The following is a 16,336-nucleotide window of genomic DNA, read 5'->3' as shown; positions in this document are numbered from 1 at the left end:
AAGGCATGATGTAGATTATAGTAATAGAGCACAGTAAGCTTGGGGAGTGGAAGGAATTGATGTAAACAACAGAATTGCAGCTGACAGACAAGTGCTGCCATCTCCATGATAAAAGGTTTATATTACTCTAATAAAATTGATGACTAAAAATGAAATGAGTTAAGGTAGCGGATAACTTCATTAAGACCTGATACATTATTGTATTTGTGCTTTTTTTTGGTCTAGCTTTTGTTGTTTTTTTGCCTGTTTTTCGTTCGCACCTTATTCTTTTTAAATGCATCTTCTTTTTTTTAAATAAAAAACAATAAAAAAATCTATTTTATATGTGTTCGATTGCTTAGCTGATAAATTTCTTAGCTGTTCTCCTGTCCCCCCCCCCTCCCAACTCGCCCTTCAGGGGTTTTTTTATGTATGTTTGGAATTTTTGTGCAAATTTTGTACCATTTCAAGCAAAACATTCAACTTTTTTTGCTCTAAAAAGTTGCAAAAAAAGATGAAAGACAAAAATAAAGACGATTTTGGGCAATTTTGAAGAATTTGGAGCAAAAAAAGTCAACAAAAGATACTTAGCAAAATATGCAAATGATGAATTGGAAGCCTTTGTTCACCAATTTGCTCAGTATCTGCCAGTGCAAAAAAAAAAGACGAAACAAAAGAAAAACTATGCAAACAATGAATTGCTTGTGTTTTCACCACCTATTGTTTGGATAGCCAGAAATTTGCGCCACATTTTTCAGCATGGTGTTGCATGCTAAGCTACACTCCTTTCCTGCTAAGCCACGCTCCTTTCCAGAGAGGTCATTTGCCATATGCTGATACTTACCATATCCCCTGATATATAGGATGCTATATAAGTGTGAGAACACTTTACAAGTGTATGTAACTTGCTCACTTTATATTTTGTTTTTTCTTTTTTTATTAGCAATTATGCACCAAACTTCACAGACAGATTGACCTTGTTGATGAAGAGCGTTATACTATTGAAGAAAAAGTAAAAAAGAATTCTATGGAAGTAAGGAAGCGCTGCGTCCTGCCTTGCCCAGACTATTGGGTCATACAAGATCTAAGTTGGTTGATACTTAAGGGACAACCTTATATGACACCATGTGGTGTTCTGTTATATTGTGCCAAAATGACCATACCGCGCCTAAATATAAGCCTCGTACGGTAAGGTAACGAATTTCCTAGGACTGTCTTGAATTTTCATAAACAATCTTTGCAAATTTGGGTATTGTCCTGGTCTTAAAGGGCACTGTGATGCTAGACACTACGAGCAGTATGAATAGAAGGGTAGTCAGACAAACCATGATCATAAGCCAGGAAGTAATGTATAAGATTCAGGGAGCAGACAAAGACGTGGTCAAGAAGAGGTCCGAGGTCAGAAGCCAGGAGGTAACGTATAAGGTTCAGGGAGCAGACAGAGACGTGGTCAGGAAGAGGTCCAAGGTATGAAGCTGGGAGGTAACGTATAAGATTCAGGGACCAGACAGAGACATGGTCAGGAGGAGGTCTGAGGTCAGAAGCCAAGAGGTAACGTATAAGGTTCAGGGAGCAGACAGAGACATGGTCAGGAAGGGGTCCAAGGTCAGAAGCCGGGAGGTAACTGTGACGGGGTATGCGAAGAGAGCAGTAAGGGACGCCAGGCCAAGGAACAATCCAAAGGGCTTTATTGGAACCACAAAGATAAAGCACCAGACATAAATATAAATCCTTAAAGTCTGCAAGGAGTCCACAACAAAACAAAAGATCCAGGGGCGCCTCCAACGCCAGGGAAAATATGGCAAAGGTCCTTATATGAGTTCCTTGAGTACAACAGGGTGAACAACAAAACACAAGCCCACGTGGCCACTGATCTCCAATCTGTGACAGTCCATACACAGGCACTAGGATCTAGCCTCAGTTATAGATCCGAGTCCTTCTCAAGCCGAGATCCAACTAACTGCACTAACATGGGTCTCATTGTTCTTCTCTCCTGGGATCAGCCCCCAAGGTGGGCAGAAGGGCACATCTCCCCTGGACATTCGATAAATGAGTGGACTTTAGACATCCTGGCTCTGTTCCATCTACCAAGTTGTGGATTGGAGGAGTTCCATGCTGAGAACAAACAATCTCCCAGCAGAAGCAGTATAAAGGAGGGGCAGACTATTACACCATGAGCACAAGCGGGGGAGGGACACACTGTTACAGTAACGTATAAGGTTCAGGGAGCAGGCAGAGACATATTCAGGAAGAGGTCTGAGGTCAGAAGCTGGGAGGTAATGTATAAAGTTAAGGGAGCAGAAAGAGACGTGGTCAGGAAGAGAGCAGAAGCCAAGATCAGAACACTTACACCAGTCAGGAGCCAAGAGCACACTGAGCAAGCAGGAAGTACGACTGGCAAATTTCAGACAGAGCAAGCCCAGCAAAGAAACACAGCAATCACCAGGAACAGCACGCATCTGTGAAGTCACCTCCCAAAACCAGCATGGACCCTAGTGCTGACAGAAAAGCTATCAGCAAGTACACAAGACACATAGCAGAGCATTTTCAAATGCAAAATGCTCTGCACAGTGGAACCGTGACAGGAACGAGGTTTCACAAGTCTCAACTCCAAACGTGGGCAGTCCCCTACAGATTTGGGGTGGAGGCATGACATAAAAATCTCTAATAATAGTAAAATTTAAAAATCCCTAATAATTCCAACTAATAATTCCCTATGTGAGCCCAATAATATTTCTGTTCTGTTGTTTAGATAAGATAATACAGTGCCCACCAACAGCATGGACAGTAGACATATAGCACAGTGCCATACAATGCTTATTAAAGTGTCCCTAAGCTTTGTGAAAACTCAATCTTATTTCATAGATAATGTGATAAATAGACAATCTGCAAATCACTTTATTTAAAAATTATGTTGTTTTACACTCGAAAAACTACCTACTAAGTGCTAAGTGCCAACTGCTAGGATTTCTTTTCTAAGTAAGTTGCTCTTGACTTCCTGTTGTCATGTGCAATCTGTCTTTAGTTGCATATATGCTAAATTACAAGAAGTGGGGGTGGGTCTTTTTCTACCCACAGGAAGTGGGGGCGGATATTTGTCTTTCTTCAGGAAGTGGGGGTGGGTCTTTGTGTCTGTACAGGAAGTGTTGGTGGGTCTTTGTGTCTGTACAGGAAGTGGGGGTGGGTCTTTGTGTCTGTACAGGAAGTGGGGGTGGATATTTGTCTTTCTTCAGGAAGTGGGGGTGGGTCTTTGTGTTTGTACAGGAAGTGGGGGTGGGTCTCTGTGTCTGTACAGGAAGTGGGGGCGGATATTTGTCTTTCTTCAGGAAGTGGGGGTGGGTCTTTCTGTCTGTCTGTACAGGAAGTGGGGGTGGATATTTGTCTTTCTTCAGGAAGTGGGAGTGGGTCTTTGTGTCTGTACAGGAAGTGGGGGTGGGTCTCTGTGTCTGTACAGGAAGTGGGGGCGGATATTTGTCTTTCTTCAGGAAGTGGGGGTGGGTCTTTGTGTCTGTACAGGAAGTGGAGGCAAGTCATTGTCTCGGTACAGGAAGACAGGGTGGGTCTTTGTCTCTGTACAGGAAGTGGGGGCAGGTCTTTGTCTCTATACAGGAAGTCAGAGTGAGATTTTGTATTTCTACAGGACATGGGGGTGGATTTTTATCTCTGTACAGGAAGTGGGGGGTGGATATTTTTCTCTGTACAGGAAGTGGGGGTGGTCTTTGTCTCTGTACAGGAAGTGGATCTTTGTTTCTGTACAGGAAGTGAGGGCAAGTCATTGTCTCTATACAGGAAGATAGGGTGAGATTTTGTCTCTGGACTGGAAGTGAGGGTGGGTCTTTGTCTCTGTACAGGAAGTGGGGGCAGGTCTTTGTCTTTGTACAGGAAGTCGGTGTGAGATTTTGTCTCTATACAGGAAGTGGCGGTGGGTCTTTGTCTTTATACAGGAAGTGGCGGTGGGTCTTTGTTTCTATACAGGAAGTGAGGGTGAGTCTGTGTCTCTGTACAGGAAGTGGGAGCGGGTGTTTGTCTTTCTTCAAGAAGTGCAGGTGGGCTTTGTCTCTGTACAGGAAGTCAAGGTGAGATTTTGTCTTTCTACAGGAAGTGGGGGTGGGTCTTTGTGTCTGTACAGAAAGTGGAGGTGGGTCTTTGTCTCTGTACAGGAAGTGGGGGCAGCTCTTTGTCTCTGTACAGGAGGTCAAGGTGAGATACTGTCTCTTTACAGAAAGTGGGAGTGCATAATTGTTTCTTTACAGGAAGTGGGGAAAATCTTTGTGTTTTGTGTCCCTACAGGAAGTCAGAGTGACATTTTGTCTCTGTACAGGAAGTGGGGGTAGGTCTCTTTCTCTGTACAGGAAGTGTAGGCAAGTCTTTTGCTCTGTGCAGGAAGTGGGGGAGGGTCTTTGTCTCTCTATAGGAAGTTGAGACACGTTTTTGTCTCTGTACAGTAAGTGGGGGGTGATTCTTTATCTCTGTACAGGAAGTGTGTTTTTGGTCTTTGTTTGTGCATATTTGTCCCCCTGCATACAAAGGTAACAGAGAGATAGGCATTCAGTTCAGGGTTTTAAAGCCTATAGACAACAGGACCAATGTTTGCTATGAAGTGAAGAAAAGGAAGTTGTATCACCTATAGTGCTGGCAGAATGCTGATGAAGAGCAAGGACCCACTTAAAAGCGTTAATGGCTAGTTACATAGCAAGCGAATAGGGACAGTTTCAGGACATAATAGATCGAGCCATAAATGAGGATCCCAACAAAGGGAACTGCTTGAGAAAAGGGTGCTGATGAGTGGAGGAGACGTGGGCAAAATCCCTATTCATTTCTATGGGAATTCCAAACGACCCCTCTCCACTGTAAGGGGGCTCTGTTTATTAGATTGATGCCAGTCCCATTAGCCGGATTGCTGTATACTATACATTTATGACAGATTCTGTGAATTTACCATAAATGTATGCGATGGGAATACCCCATTAAGCAAATTCTACCACTCAGTTGTAGTGCTCCTATAGAGGCTATCTCCAGATTAGGATGACACTGGTTTCCTGCACCTCATTAACAAGGATAATTTTTTTTCCCGCCCTATAGATCGACAACTTAAATCAGAAGATTTTTGACCTCAAGGGAAAATTCAAGCGTCCAAACTTGCGCAGAGTCCGTATTTCCGCAGACGCCATGCTTAAAGCTCTGCTGGGTACCACAACCAAGGTCTCTTTAGATCTGAGGGCCAGCCTGAAGTCAGTGAAGAAGGAAGACGAGAAGGTAAGCCTAAACCTGCCCATATATGGAAATGGGTGTGTGTGATGTCAGAGCTACGAACCAATCAGAGAAAACTCCTCCTACATTCTGCCCGTCATGCTGCTTTACTGACATTCTATTGAAACTGCAGCTGCATCTCCCTCCTCCCCATCTTCTAGGTATTTCTTAATGGATATGTAATTTTTTTTTTTCTTTTACTAAGTTTCTGAGCAATTCCTGCAGGCAGGCAAAGGATAACTCAGTTTGAAGGAGAGGAAAATCTTACCTCCTTAAGACATTTTAGACATTTATATATATTAACAAGAAAGGACGATGTATGGGAAAATTATAGAAGACATTAAAGAAGATCAATCACTTCTCCTGATGTGTCTGTTGAAGTAGATACTTGGATTGTCCATAAAAGTTTAGAGCATTCTTTACAAGAACGCTACATTGTGCTAATACTCTGTTATTCCTCCTGGAAATGTAGAAATCAATGTAGAATTGTAGAAATCTGGATCACTGGTCTGTATAGGTCCCTGTGTCTCCTCTTCTCTAGCCCCCCTAGATCACTGGTCTGTATAGGTCCCTGTGTCTCCTCTTCTCTAGCCCCCCAGGATCACTGGTCTGTATAGGTCCCTATGTTTGGCGCTGTAGCTGCAGCTCCTTGTACTGGGGCCCAGCACTCTCTCACGCTGCTAATCCTATAATCATGATGTTTGGGTGCAGCGAGTTCTGTAAATCTCGAGAGTCAGGTACAATAATAATTTTACTGTCAGCCGGCGGCTCATTTGGTTCCTCCTGCATATCAGGATTCATAAATGGATTCAGTTTTATAGGGAAGAGAAGGGGTCATTAATATTCATGTGACAAATGTGGAAAAATGGGTATAGTCCTGGCAACTAGCAAATTTACACATTTAAAAAGCATTGCAACTCTCAATAGTATACCCAGGATTGGCTTCACATTGTCCCTGGTGACCCAGTGGTGCACTGTATGCTCCTGTGACTCTGTCCACTGCTATTTATAACACCCAGCGAACTATATATATATATATATATATATATATATATATATACACTAGCTGTACTACCCGGCTTCGCCCGGGTTAATAACTGCTGTGTTAACAAAATAGAATGTATTAACAAATATGTATTCTCTACACAAAAACCACAAAACAAATAGATATAAATGTAATTATAATGTCTGTCTCCCCCTCTGTATACGGTACATCTCTCTGTCTCTCTCTCTATCTCTTTGTCTGTCTGTCTCTGACTGTCTCTGTCTCTTTCTCCATCTGTCTCAATCTCTTTCCCTGTCTGTCTATCTCTTTCCCTGTCTGTCTATCTATCTCTGTCACTTTCCCTGTCTGTCTCTTTCCCTGTCTGTCTCTTTCCTTGTCTGTCTCTTTCCTTGTCTGTCTCTTTCCCTGTCTGTCTCTTTCCCTGTCTGTCTCTTTCCCTCTGTATCTTTCCCTGTGTCTGTCTCTTTGTCTGTCTCTTTACCTGTCTTTGTCTGTCTCTTACCCTGTCTGTCTCTTTCCCTGTCTGTCTGTTTCCCTGTGTCTGTCTCTGTCTCTTTGTCTGTCTCTTTACCTGTCTGTGTCTGTCTCTTAACCTGTCTTTCTCTTTCCCTGTCTGTCTCTTTACCTCTCAGGCTGTCTCTTTGTCTGTGTCTGTCTCTTTGTGTCTGTCCTGACCTATGACGCTCTTGGGGTCCAGACGTGTGAGTGTGCAAAATTTTGTGGCTGTAGCTGTGATGGTGCAGATGCCAATCCCGGACACACACACACACACACACACACACACACACACACATTCAGCTTTATATATTAGATATATATTGCACTCAGACCCACTGATGACTTCACTGTCTTCTAGCATTTAACCTAGTCCCCTAGGAATAGTGGCCTGTGGTATATTAATCTGGCCCAGTATATAAAGTATGCACTTGATCACCGCCCTAGCTTTACTTATGTAGGACATCAATGTCGCACTCCAACCCAAATGAGTCAGTGATATAATGACTAAATTACCAACAAAAGCCCCTATTTTATAAAAATATAATTTTATTCAACATACCACAATAAGGAATAAGTGCAAAAATTAAAAATTATTAATGCAAGTATTGGTATGGTGAGAGTACTGTGGGCAAATTCCCTACAACTCTCCCTACCTACCTGTGGGGGTCGGCACCCTGTGACGTCACGTTGGTGGTGCCCCCACTCTCCGGCGACTGGCCCTAATAGCACCCTGTGCTCGACACTAATAGGTGCTGCTGTTCTGTGGGGTTTTATTCATGTACGGTGAGTCCCATTCATACTACCATCATATGTCACTGTTGATCCAATATGGGTCAGCTATTGTTTATAATATATGGTTTCAACTATTCACAGTGAATCCAGCAACCTTCAAGGATTCATTAAGAGCCAGGGTCTAGGCTCCAGTCCGGGGTTCCTGCATTAATCCCAGGATATATTCAATGATTCAACAAGTTAGCCCGTCCTAATAATGCCCGACGCGTTTCACCTCCAGGACTTAAATATTAGAGGAGGTTCTTCAGGGGCTTTTCCACATTGAGTTCACATGGATGGTACACTGTAACAACAATATACCTTAAATTAAAAAACAACCCTTTACTGGTTACCATCAATCCTATACCAGTTATTCACTCCCTAATAGTTCTCTACTTACTAAATATCCAATTTGTCCAGAATTAAATGGATCCTTTCAATGAGAAATTCTGTTATTACTAAGGAAACAAAATATATCAATGTATATAATCAATTTCGTTCCAGGATCACATCGTAGTATCCATATCTTACTAGCCATACAGTACTCACTTGCAGACATGACTGCACAAATAAAGCATAGTATCTGTCCTGTGCCATTATTAGATCTGCGATGGTTCATATCTGTCACCCATTGGGTCCAGTTCCCCTCCAATATGGAGATAAATTTAACTACAAAAAAACATGCAAGGGAGAACATAAATTTCTCCAAAGACAACATTATTTCCCGAAAGTTTGTAGTACTTACTATTAGGTGAAAACGGCAAACAGATATATAGATATATACCGGATAGTCAGCTGGGAGTGCAGGTAATACACGCCTGCTGAATGTAGCTTCCCTTCAGGTTTAAATACCCCTCCATAAGGTCTCTGTTTCCGGTTTCCAATCAAGGTGAGATGATTGTCATCTCTACCAGCCTATCAGGCTACACATTGCCCGTGAGGTCACTTCCTATGACTAAATCCGGTTACTCGGGCAGAGATGCGATACGTCACTTCCGTTTTAAAATTTTACCTTATCCTCCTTCCAACGGATCATAACCTATATCTGGATCCGGTTTGGCCATAGTATCCCTAGATCCTTTACTCGGGTACATCTATGTTCCATTTCTACGGATCAATCTATTTCCCCATATTTATATATACTGCCGGGTGGCGATTCGTCACTTCCGGTCTATTCGTTACTAATAAAGTTTTATTTAATATGTCCATTTATAAACGGACCATAATCAAAACGGATCTTGATGTATCCATAACGTTTATTATATCCTATCTTTTCGATAAATATTAACTATAGCCACAGAGTTTAATGTGTGATATCAGGGGGCGATATGTCACTTCCGATCAGATCATTGCTAATAAAGTTATTCATTCCACTGTGTCGCTGTTCGTTTCTATGGTAACCGTTCCTGTTTGTATAGATGTAATGTTCAGAAAGCGCCAAAGGATAGGGGCCAGCCGATTCTAATACATTCCACCACTGATTATGGGAAATACATATAGTAGTCAAATACATCATCCATTTGTCTCTAGGGTTGGTAACACCATGAGGATAGTTCATATAAGGCTCTGATAGGATTTATATTATGCTAATTTATACAGACACCATGTAACATAAAGGGGGATTAATTCACACAGATACATTATCTGTCCCATCTGTCACCTTTCAATGGGTAATATCATCCATCTACGATAAATTGAATATGGGACAATATATAACTTAACGGACCCCAGAATATCTATGAAAAAAAATTTTTTTAAAAAAAAATATATCAGTAAGAATATATATATAGACGAATTATTTATCTAGTGATTTAAACTCAGAGAGCTGGAGCGTATGTTGATGCAAAGGATTTTTAGTATCAAGCAAGGTTGTGTATATATTTCTAAATTTTACTCCTACCCTATTTATTGTTTACTTTCTATGGATATCAACTACTATAAAGTCTTTTTAGCAGTCCTTTTCTTTTCCCTAGACATTGTCCTTCTCTTGGAAGGCAACTTATATGTCTTACTGGATTATTGTTAAATTTTCACCTATATAAAGCTTACAAAACTGAGTTGCTCATTTAATCCCTTAGGATGAATAGATTGCAACCAAAACATCCACCTTGTCTCCCTCTGTAAAATTATCTTGTCCCAATCCCCCCTTCTGATGGATTTGGGCACTGTTTCTATGATCCTAAAGGACAGGGATCCCACATCACCCCCATGACAGCCATTCACATGGCGGGCAATAGGGGTGTCTCTCTTATTTCTAACATCTCCCAAATGCTCACTGATCCTAATTCTAAATTGTCTTTTTGTCTTTCCCACATAATCTAGTGGGCAGGAGCAGGTACACAAGTATACTAATCCTTCAGTCTTACAATTGCCAAAATTTCTATTTTTATAGACTCTACCCGTGCTCACACTGATGAATTCTTTAGATGGAATAACAAATTTACAGAAAGAGCATTTTCCACATCTATATGTACCAATTCCTCTATGATCTAACCAGGTGCCCTTCTTTTGGGGGGGAGTATAGAGACTGTGTACCAGCTGGTCCCCTATCGTGCGTCCTCTCCTATATGTTACTGATGGTGTCTCCATGATTGCATTACTAATGTCTGGATCACTCCGAAGTATTCCCCAGTATTTTTTCAGGATCCCCAGAACTCTATGATTCTGGTCGTCAAAGGTCCCTATTAGTCTTGTTTTGATATCTTGATCCTCCTTTTGTCTAGGGACCAATAACTCCGTCCTTTGGCTTCTCCAAGCAAAATCCTGGGCCTTTTTTATTGTTTCTCCAGGATATCCTCTCTGGAGAAATCTATTCCTCAAAGATCTTGATTGTTTATCGAAGTCACTCTCCAAGGAACAGTTCCTGCGGAGGGAGACAAGGTGGATGTTTTGGTTGCAATCTATTCATCCTAAGGGATTAAATGAGCAACTCAGTTTTGTAAGCTTTATATAGGTGAAAATTTAACAATAATCCAGTAAGACATATAAGTTGCCTTCCAAGAGAAGGACAATGTCTAGGGAAAAGAAAAGGACTGCTAAAAAGACTTTATAGTAGTTGATATCCATAGAAAGTAAACAATAAATAGGGTAGGAGTAAAATTTAGAAATATATACACAACCTTGCTTGATACTAAAAATCCTTTGCATCAACATACGCTCCAGCTCTCTGAGTTTAAATCACTAGATAAATAATTCGTCTATATATATATTCTTACTGATATATTTTTTTTAAAAAAAAATTTTTTTTCATAGATATTCTGGGGTCCGTTAAGTTATATATTGTCCCATATTCAATTTATCGTAGATGGATGATATTACCCATTGAAAGGTGACAGATGGGACAGATAATGTATCTGTGTGAATTAATCCCCCTTTATGTTACATGGTGTCTGTATAAATTAGCATAATATAAATCCTATCAGAGCCTTATATGAACTATCCTCATGGTGTTACCAACCCTAGAGACAAATGGATGATGTATTTGACTACTATATGTATTTCCCATAATCAGTGGTGGAATGTATTAGAATCGTCTGGCCCCTATCCTTTGGCGCTTTCTGAACATTACATCTATACAAACAGGAACGGTTACCATAGAAACGAACAGCGACACAGTGGAATGAATAACTTTATTAGCAATGATCTGATCGGAAGTGACATATCGCCCCCTGATATCACACATTAAACTCTGTGGCTATAGTTAATATTTATCGAAAAGATAGGATATAATAAACGTTATGGATACATCAAGATCCGTTTTGATTATGGTCCGTTTATAAATGGACATATTAAATAAAACTTTATTAGTAACGAATAGACCGGAAGTGACGAATCGCCACCCGGCAGTATATATAAATATGGGGAAATAGATTGATCCGTAGAAATGGAACATAGATGTACCCGAGTAAAGGATCTAGGGATACTATGGCCAAACCGGATCCAGATATAGGTTATGATCCGTTGGAAGGAGGATAAGGTAAAATTTTAAAACGGAAGTGACGTATCGCATCTCTGCCCGAGTAACCGGATTTAGTCATAGGAAGTGACCTCACGGGCAATGTGTAGCCTGATAGGCTGGTAGAGATGACAATCATCTCACCTTGATTGGAAACCGGAAACAGAGACCTTATGGAGGGGTATTTAAACCTGAAGGGAAGCTACATTCAGCAGGCGTGTATTACCTGCACTCCCAGCTGACTATCCGGTATATATCTATACATCTGTTTGCCGTTTTCACCTAATAGTAAGTACTACAAACTTTCGGGAAATAATGTTGTCTTTGGAGAAATTTATGTTCTCCCTTGCATGTTTTTTTGTAGTTAAATTTATCTCCATATTGGAGGGGAACTGGACCCAATGGGTGACAGATATGAACCATCGCAGATCTAATAATGGCACAGGACAGATACTATGCTTTATTTGTGCAGTCATGTCTGCAAGTGAGTACTGTATGGCTAGTAAGATATGGATACTACGATGTGATCCTGGAACGAAATTGATTATATACATTGATATATTTTGTTTCCTTAGTAATAACAGAATTTCTCATTGAAAGGATCCATTTAATTCTGGACAAATTGGATATTTAGTAAGTAGAGAACTATTAGGGAGTGAATAACTGGTATAGGATTGATGGTAACCAGTAAAGGGTTGTTTTTTAATTTAAGGTATATTGTTGTTACAGTGTACCATCCATGTGAACTCAATGTGGAAAAGCCCCTGAAGAACCTCCTCTAATATTTAAGTCCTGGAGGTGAAACGCGTCGGGCATTATTAGGACGGGCTAACTTGTTGAATCATTGAATATATCCTGGGATTAATGCAGGAACCCCGGACTGGAGCCTAGACCCTGGCTCTTAATGAATCCTTGAAGGTTGCTGGATTCACTGTGAATAGTTGAAACCATATATTATAGACAATAGCTGACCCATATTGGATCAACAGTGACATATGATGGTAGTATGAATGGGACTCACCGTACATGAATAAAACCCCACAGAACAGCAGCACCTATTAGTGTCGAGCACAGGGTGCTATTAGGGCCAGTCGCCGGAGAGTGGGGGCACCACCAACGTGACGTCACAGGGTGCCGACCCCCACAGGTAGGTAGGGAGAGTTGTAGGGAATTTGCCCACAGTACTCTCACCATACCAATACTTGCATTAATAATTTTTAATTTTTGCACTTATTCCTTATTGTGGTATGTTGAATAAAATTATATTTTTATAAAATAGGGGCTTTTGTTGGTAATTTAGTGGTTATACCCCTACTGAAAGAGCACATAACTCTTTCTTTGGTTATAGAGTGTTTAGTGTTATGGCTGGATTTTTGTCAGGGCCAATTGAGGACAATACATGGCTAAAAGATGCCAAGGAAGCTTTTTCTGAGTTAGCTTATGAGGAAACTCCTACTCAAACACAATCCCTAAGGTCCATTTTTTCAGATTTACTGATTGATTATAAGGAGAATATTAAATCATGGTGGGAGGTCCAATCCCTTGACAATTACATCAAGAACCGCATAGTTCCTAGGGGACTTAGGATTTCTATCTCGCCTGCCCCTAGATCAAGATCGGCAGAACTTTTAGCCAAGTGGGAGGAGGAATCAATTTCATCATCCCTTAGATTTATGGGTATCCTACTTGAGGGTGAGAAAAAGACATTGCAAAATACAACTGAAAAATTACAAAAAACTATTGATAGGGCCTTGAAATTTAAAACTGATGCTGAATTTGTTAATAGGGAGGCAACTCTTAAAACATCAATAGAGCGGTATAGATTGAGTATAAAAGATAGAAAACACAAACGTTTTGCAAGAGATTTAAAGGACTTTAAAGAAAAACAGGCCTATAATTTTGTAGACAGTAGGCAAAAAATTCCCCCAAGTGATATATCGTCCACAGAAGCCGAATCATCAGATTCAGAAAACCGCACCACAAAGAATTGGTGGAATCCCAGAGGACCACCAAAGAGAAAATGGAAGGGGGGTTATATGAAGGGAAGAGGGAATGGAAGACAATATCAAGACAGACCCCAAGGAGGGCTAGATGGTTCATCTACCTCTGGGCAATCATCTGCTTCCTTGGCCCCTCCTTCCACCACCTCTTTTTTAGAAATGAGGGAATCAAGACCATACGACCTGAGGGAAAGGGCTCCCCATGGAATAAACAAAGTCTAAGTCACACTGTAAATCAGAGAACTACTATGACACAGGTGATTAATTTATCTAGCTATAATCTCTTGGAAAATGAATTGACAGTACTTAGGGCAGGTTTAGGATTTGTGCCTACAGTTAGATTTGATGTATTCTCATGGATAAAAGATCTTAACCTATTTATACGTAAATTGAGATGGAAAAAGCACTATACAATTTTAAATCGGAATAGATGTCATCAGTTGGATATTCCGATGGATATGTTGAATGATTTTGACAACCTAGTGAGTTTGGAAGAGGAAGGGAATAGAAGAACGGGTGAAGGCCCCTTTTCCTCGCTGAAAAATAGGAGTACAAAAATGCCACCTCAAGGAGAACAAGACAGCACAGAGATTTTTTGCAAATTGGTAACTATGGATTTAATGAAAATTAATCCTAAATATCATCCAGCTCCGAAAAATCTCACTCGATATGAGAAAGAAGCCCTAGAAAGTCTGGAAAAAAATCAAGAGATTATAATAAAACCGGCAGACAAAGGCGGTAATACGGTCGTTATGGATAGAGAAAACTACTTAAAAATGTGCATGTCTCTTCTGTTGGATAGACAAACATATGAGATCCTTAAACAGGATCCCACGGATATTTTTCTGGGGGAATTAAAGCTGATATTGACAGAAGCTCAAAATAACAAACTAATCAGTAAAGATGAATTTGAATTCCTTCTACCAAAGCATCCACAAATAGCTACTTTTTACACAGTACCCAAGATACACAAGGGGTTGGATCCCCTAAAAGGACGACCTATAGTGTCCGGGATCAACGCCTTGTGTCAAAATAGCAGTACCTATATGGATCACATCCTGCGTCCGTTTGTTATGGCCCTTCCTTCACACATCAGGGACACAATGGATCTCCTTAGGAGATTGGAAGGGATGACGGTTGAAAAAGAAACTATATTAGTGTCAATTGACGTCGAATCATTATACAGTCGGATACCCCATCATGTTGGCCTAAAAGCTATTAACCATTTTTTGTCATCTCGAGGTACTCAGTTTGCCCTCCACAATGAATTTATACAAGAACTAATGAGATTCGTCCTCACCAGAAACTACTTCATTTTCAATTCAATATTTTTCCACCAGCTCAGGGGCACAGCAATGGGGAGCCCGTGTGCCCCCACCTATGCCAACTTGTTCCTGGGCTGGTGGGAGGATACGGTAGTTTTTGGTGAGGAAGACAATGAATGGACCCCCCAGATTATGTTCTGGGGGAGATATATTGACGATGTCATTGTCTTGTGGAATGGGTCTAATGAATCGTTTATCTCATTCGTTGAACATCTAAACATCAATGATATAGGCCTCAAACTAACATATGAGATTGGTGGGGACAAAATCCCGTTCCTGGATATCTTTATACAAAAGGATGAAGAAGGGAGACTAAAAACTGATGTGTATAGGAAACCAAATTGTACGAACAACTTACTACACTGGAATAGTTATCATCCTCCCCCCCTTAAGAGAGGCATACCCAAGGGACAGTTCCTGAGATTGCGCAGGAACTGTTCCTTGGAGAGTGACTTCGATAAACAATCAAGATCTTTGACGAATAGATTTCTCCAGAGAGGATATCCTGGAGAAACAATAAAAAAGGCCCAGGATTTTGCTTGGAGAAGCCAAAGGACGGAGTTATTGGTCCCTAGACAAAAGGAGGATCAAGATATCAAAACAAGACTAATAGGGACCTTTGACGACCAGAATCATAGAGTTCTGGGGATCCTGAAAAAATACTGGGGAATACTTCGGAGTGATCCAGACATTAGTAATGCAATCATGGAGACACCATCAGTAACATATAGGAGAGGACGCACGATAGGGGACCAGCTGGTACACAGTCTCTATACTCCCCCCCAAAAGAAGGGCACCTGGTTAGATCATAGAGGAATTGGTACATATAGATGTGGAAAATGCTCTTTCTGTAAATTTGTTATTCCATCTAAAGAATTCATCAGTGTGAGCACGGGTAGAGTCTATAAAAATAGAAATTTTGGCAATTGTAAGACTGAAGGATTAGTATACTTGTGTACCTGCTCCTGCCCACTAGATTATGTGGGAAAGACAAAAAGACAATTTAGAATTAGGATCAGTGAGCATTTGGGAGATGTTAGAAATAAGAGAGACACCCCTATTGCCCGCCATGTGAATGGCTGTCATGGGGGTGATGTGGGATCCCTGTCCTTTAGGATCATAGAAACAGTGCCCAAATCCATCAGAAGGGGGGATTGGGACAATATAATTTTACAGAGGGAGACAAGGTGGATGTTTTGGTTGCAATCTATTCATCCTAAGGGATTAAATGAGCAACTCAGTTTTGTAAGCTTTATATAGGTGAAAATTTAACAATAATCCAGTAAGACATATAAGTTGCCTTCCAAGAGAAGGACAATGTCTAGGGAAAAGAAAAGGACTGCTAAAAAGACTTTATAGTAGTTGATATCCATAGAAAGTAAACAATAAATAGGGTAGGAGTAAAATTTAGAAATATATACACAACCTTGCTTGATACTAAAAATCCTTTGCATCAACATACGCTCCAGCTCTCTGAGTTTAAATCACTAGATAAATAATTCGTCTATATATATATTCTTACTGATATATTTTTTTTAAAAAAAATTTTTTT

General features: G+C 40.6%; 1 protein-coding gene across 3 annotated transcripts in view; it reads left to right on the top strand.

Annotated features, from left to right (window-relative positions):
- LOC142301151 (troponin I, slow skeletal muscle-like) overlaps positions 1-16,336 on the top strand; it is an 88,861-nt gene that overhangs the window by 57,518 nt on the left and 15,007 nt on the right. For all 3 annotated transcript variants that reach the window (XM_075342177.1, XM_075342175.1, XM_075342176.1), the window contains 2 exons: positions 923-1,012; positions 5,062-5,235. In XM_075342177.1, the coding sequence (XP_075198292.1) occupies positions 923-1,012; positions 5,062-5,235 (264 nt within the window). The remainder of the gene's footprint in view (positions 1-922; positions 1,013-5,061; positions 5,236-16,336) is intronic.

This window comes from Anomaloglossus baeobatrachus, chromosome 4 (genome assembly GCF_048569485.1).
Source record: "Anomaloglossus baeobatrachus isolate aAnoBae1 chromosome 4, aAnoBae1.hap1, whole genome shotgun sequence".
In the NCBI taxonomy this organism is placed as follows: Eukaryota; Metazoa; Chordata; class Amphibia; order Anura; family Aromobatidae; genus Anomaloglossus; species Anomaloglossus baeobatrachus.
The sequence above is the reverse complement of the archived record's forward strand: the minus strand, read 5'-3'. Positions and strand labels throughout refer to the sequence as shown.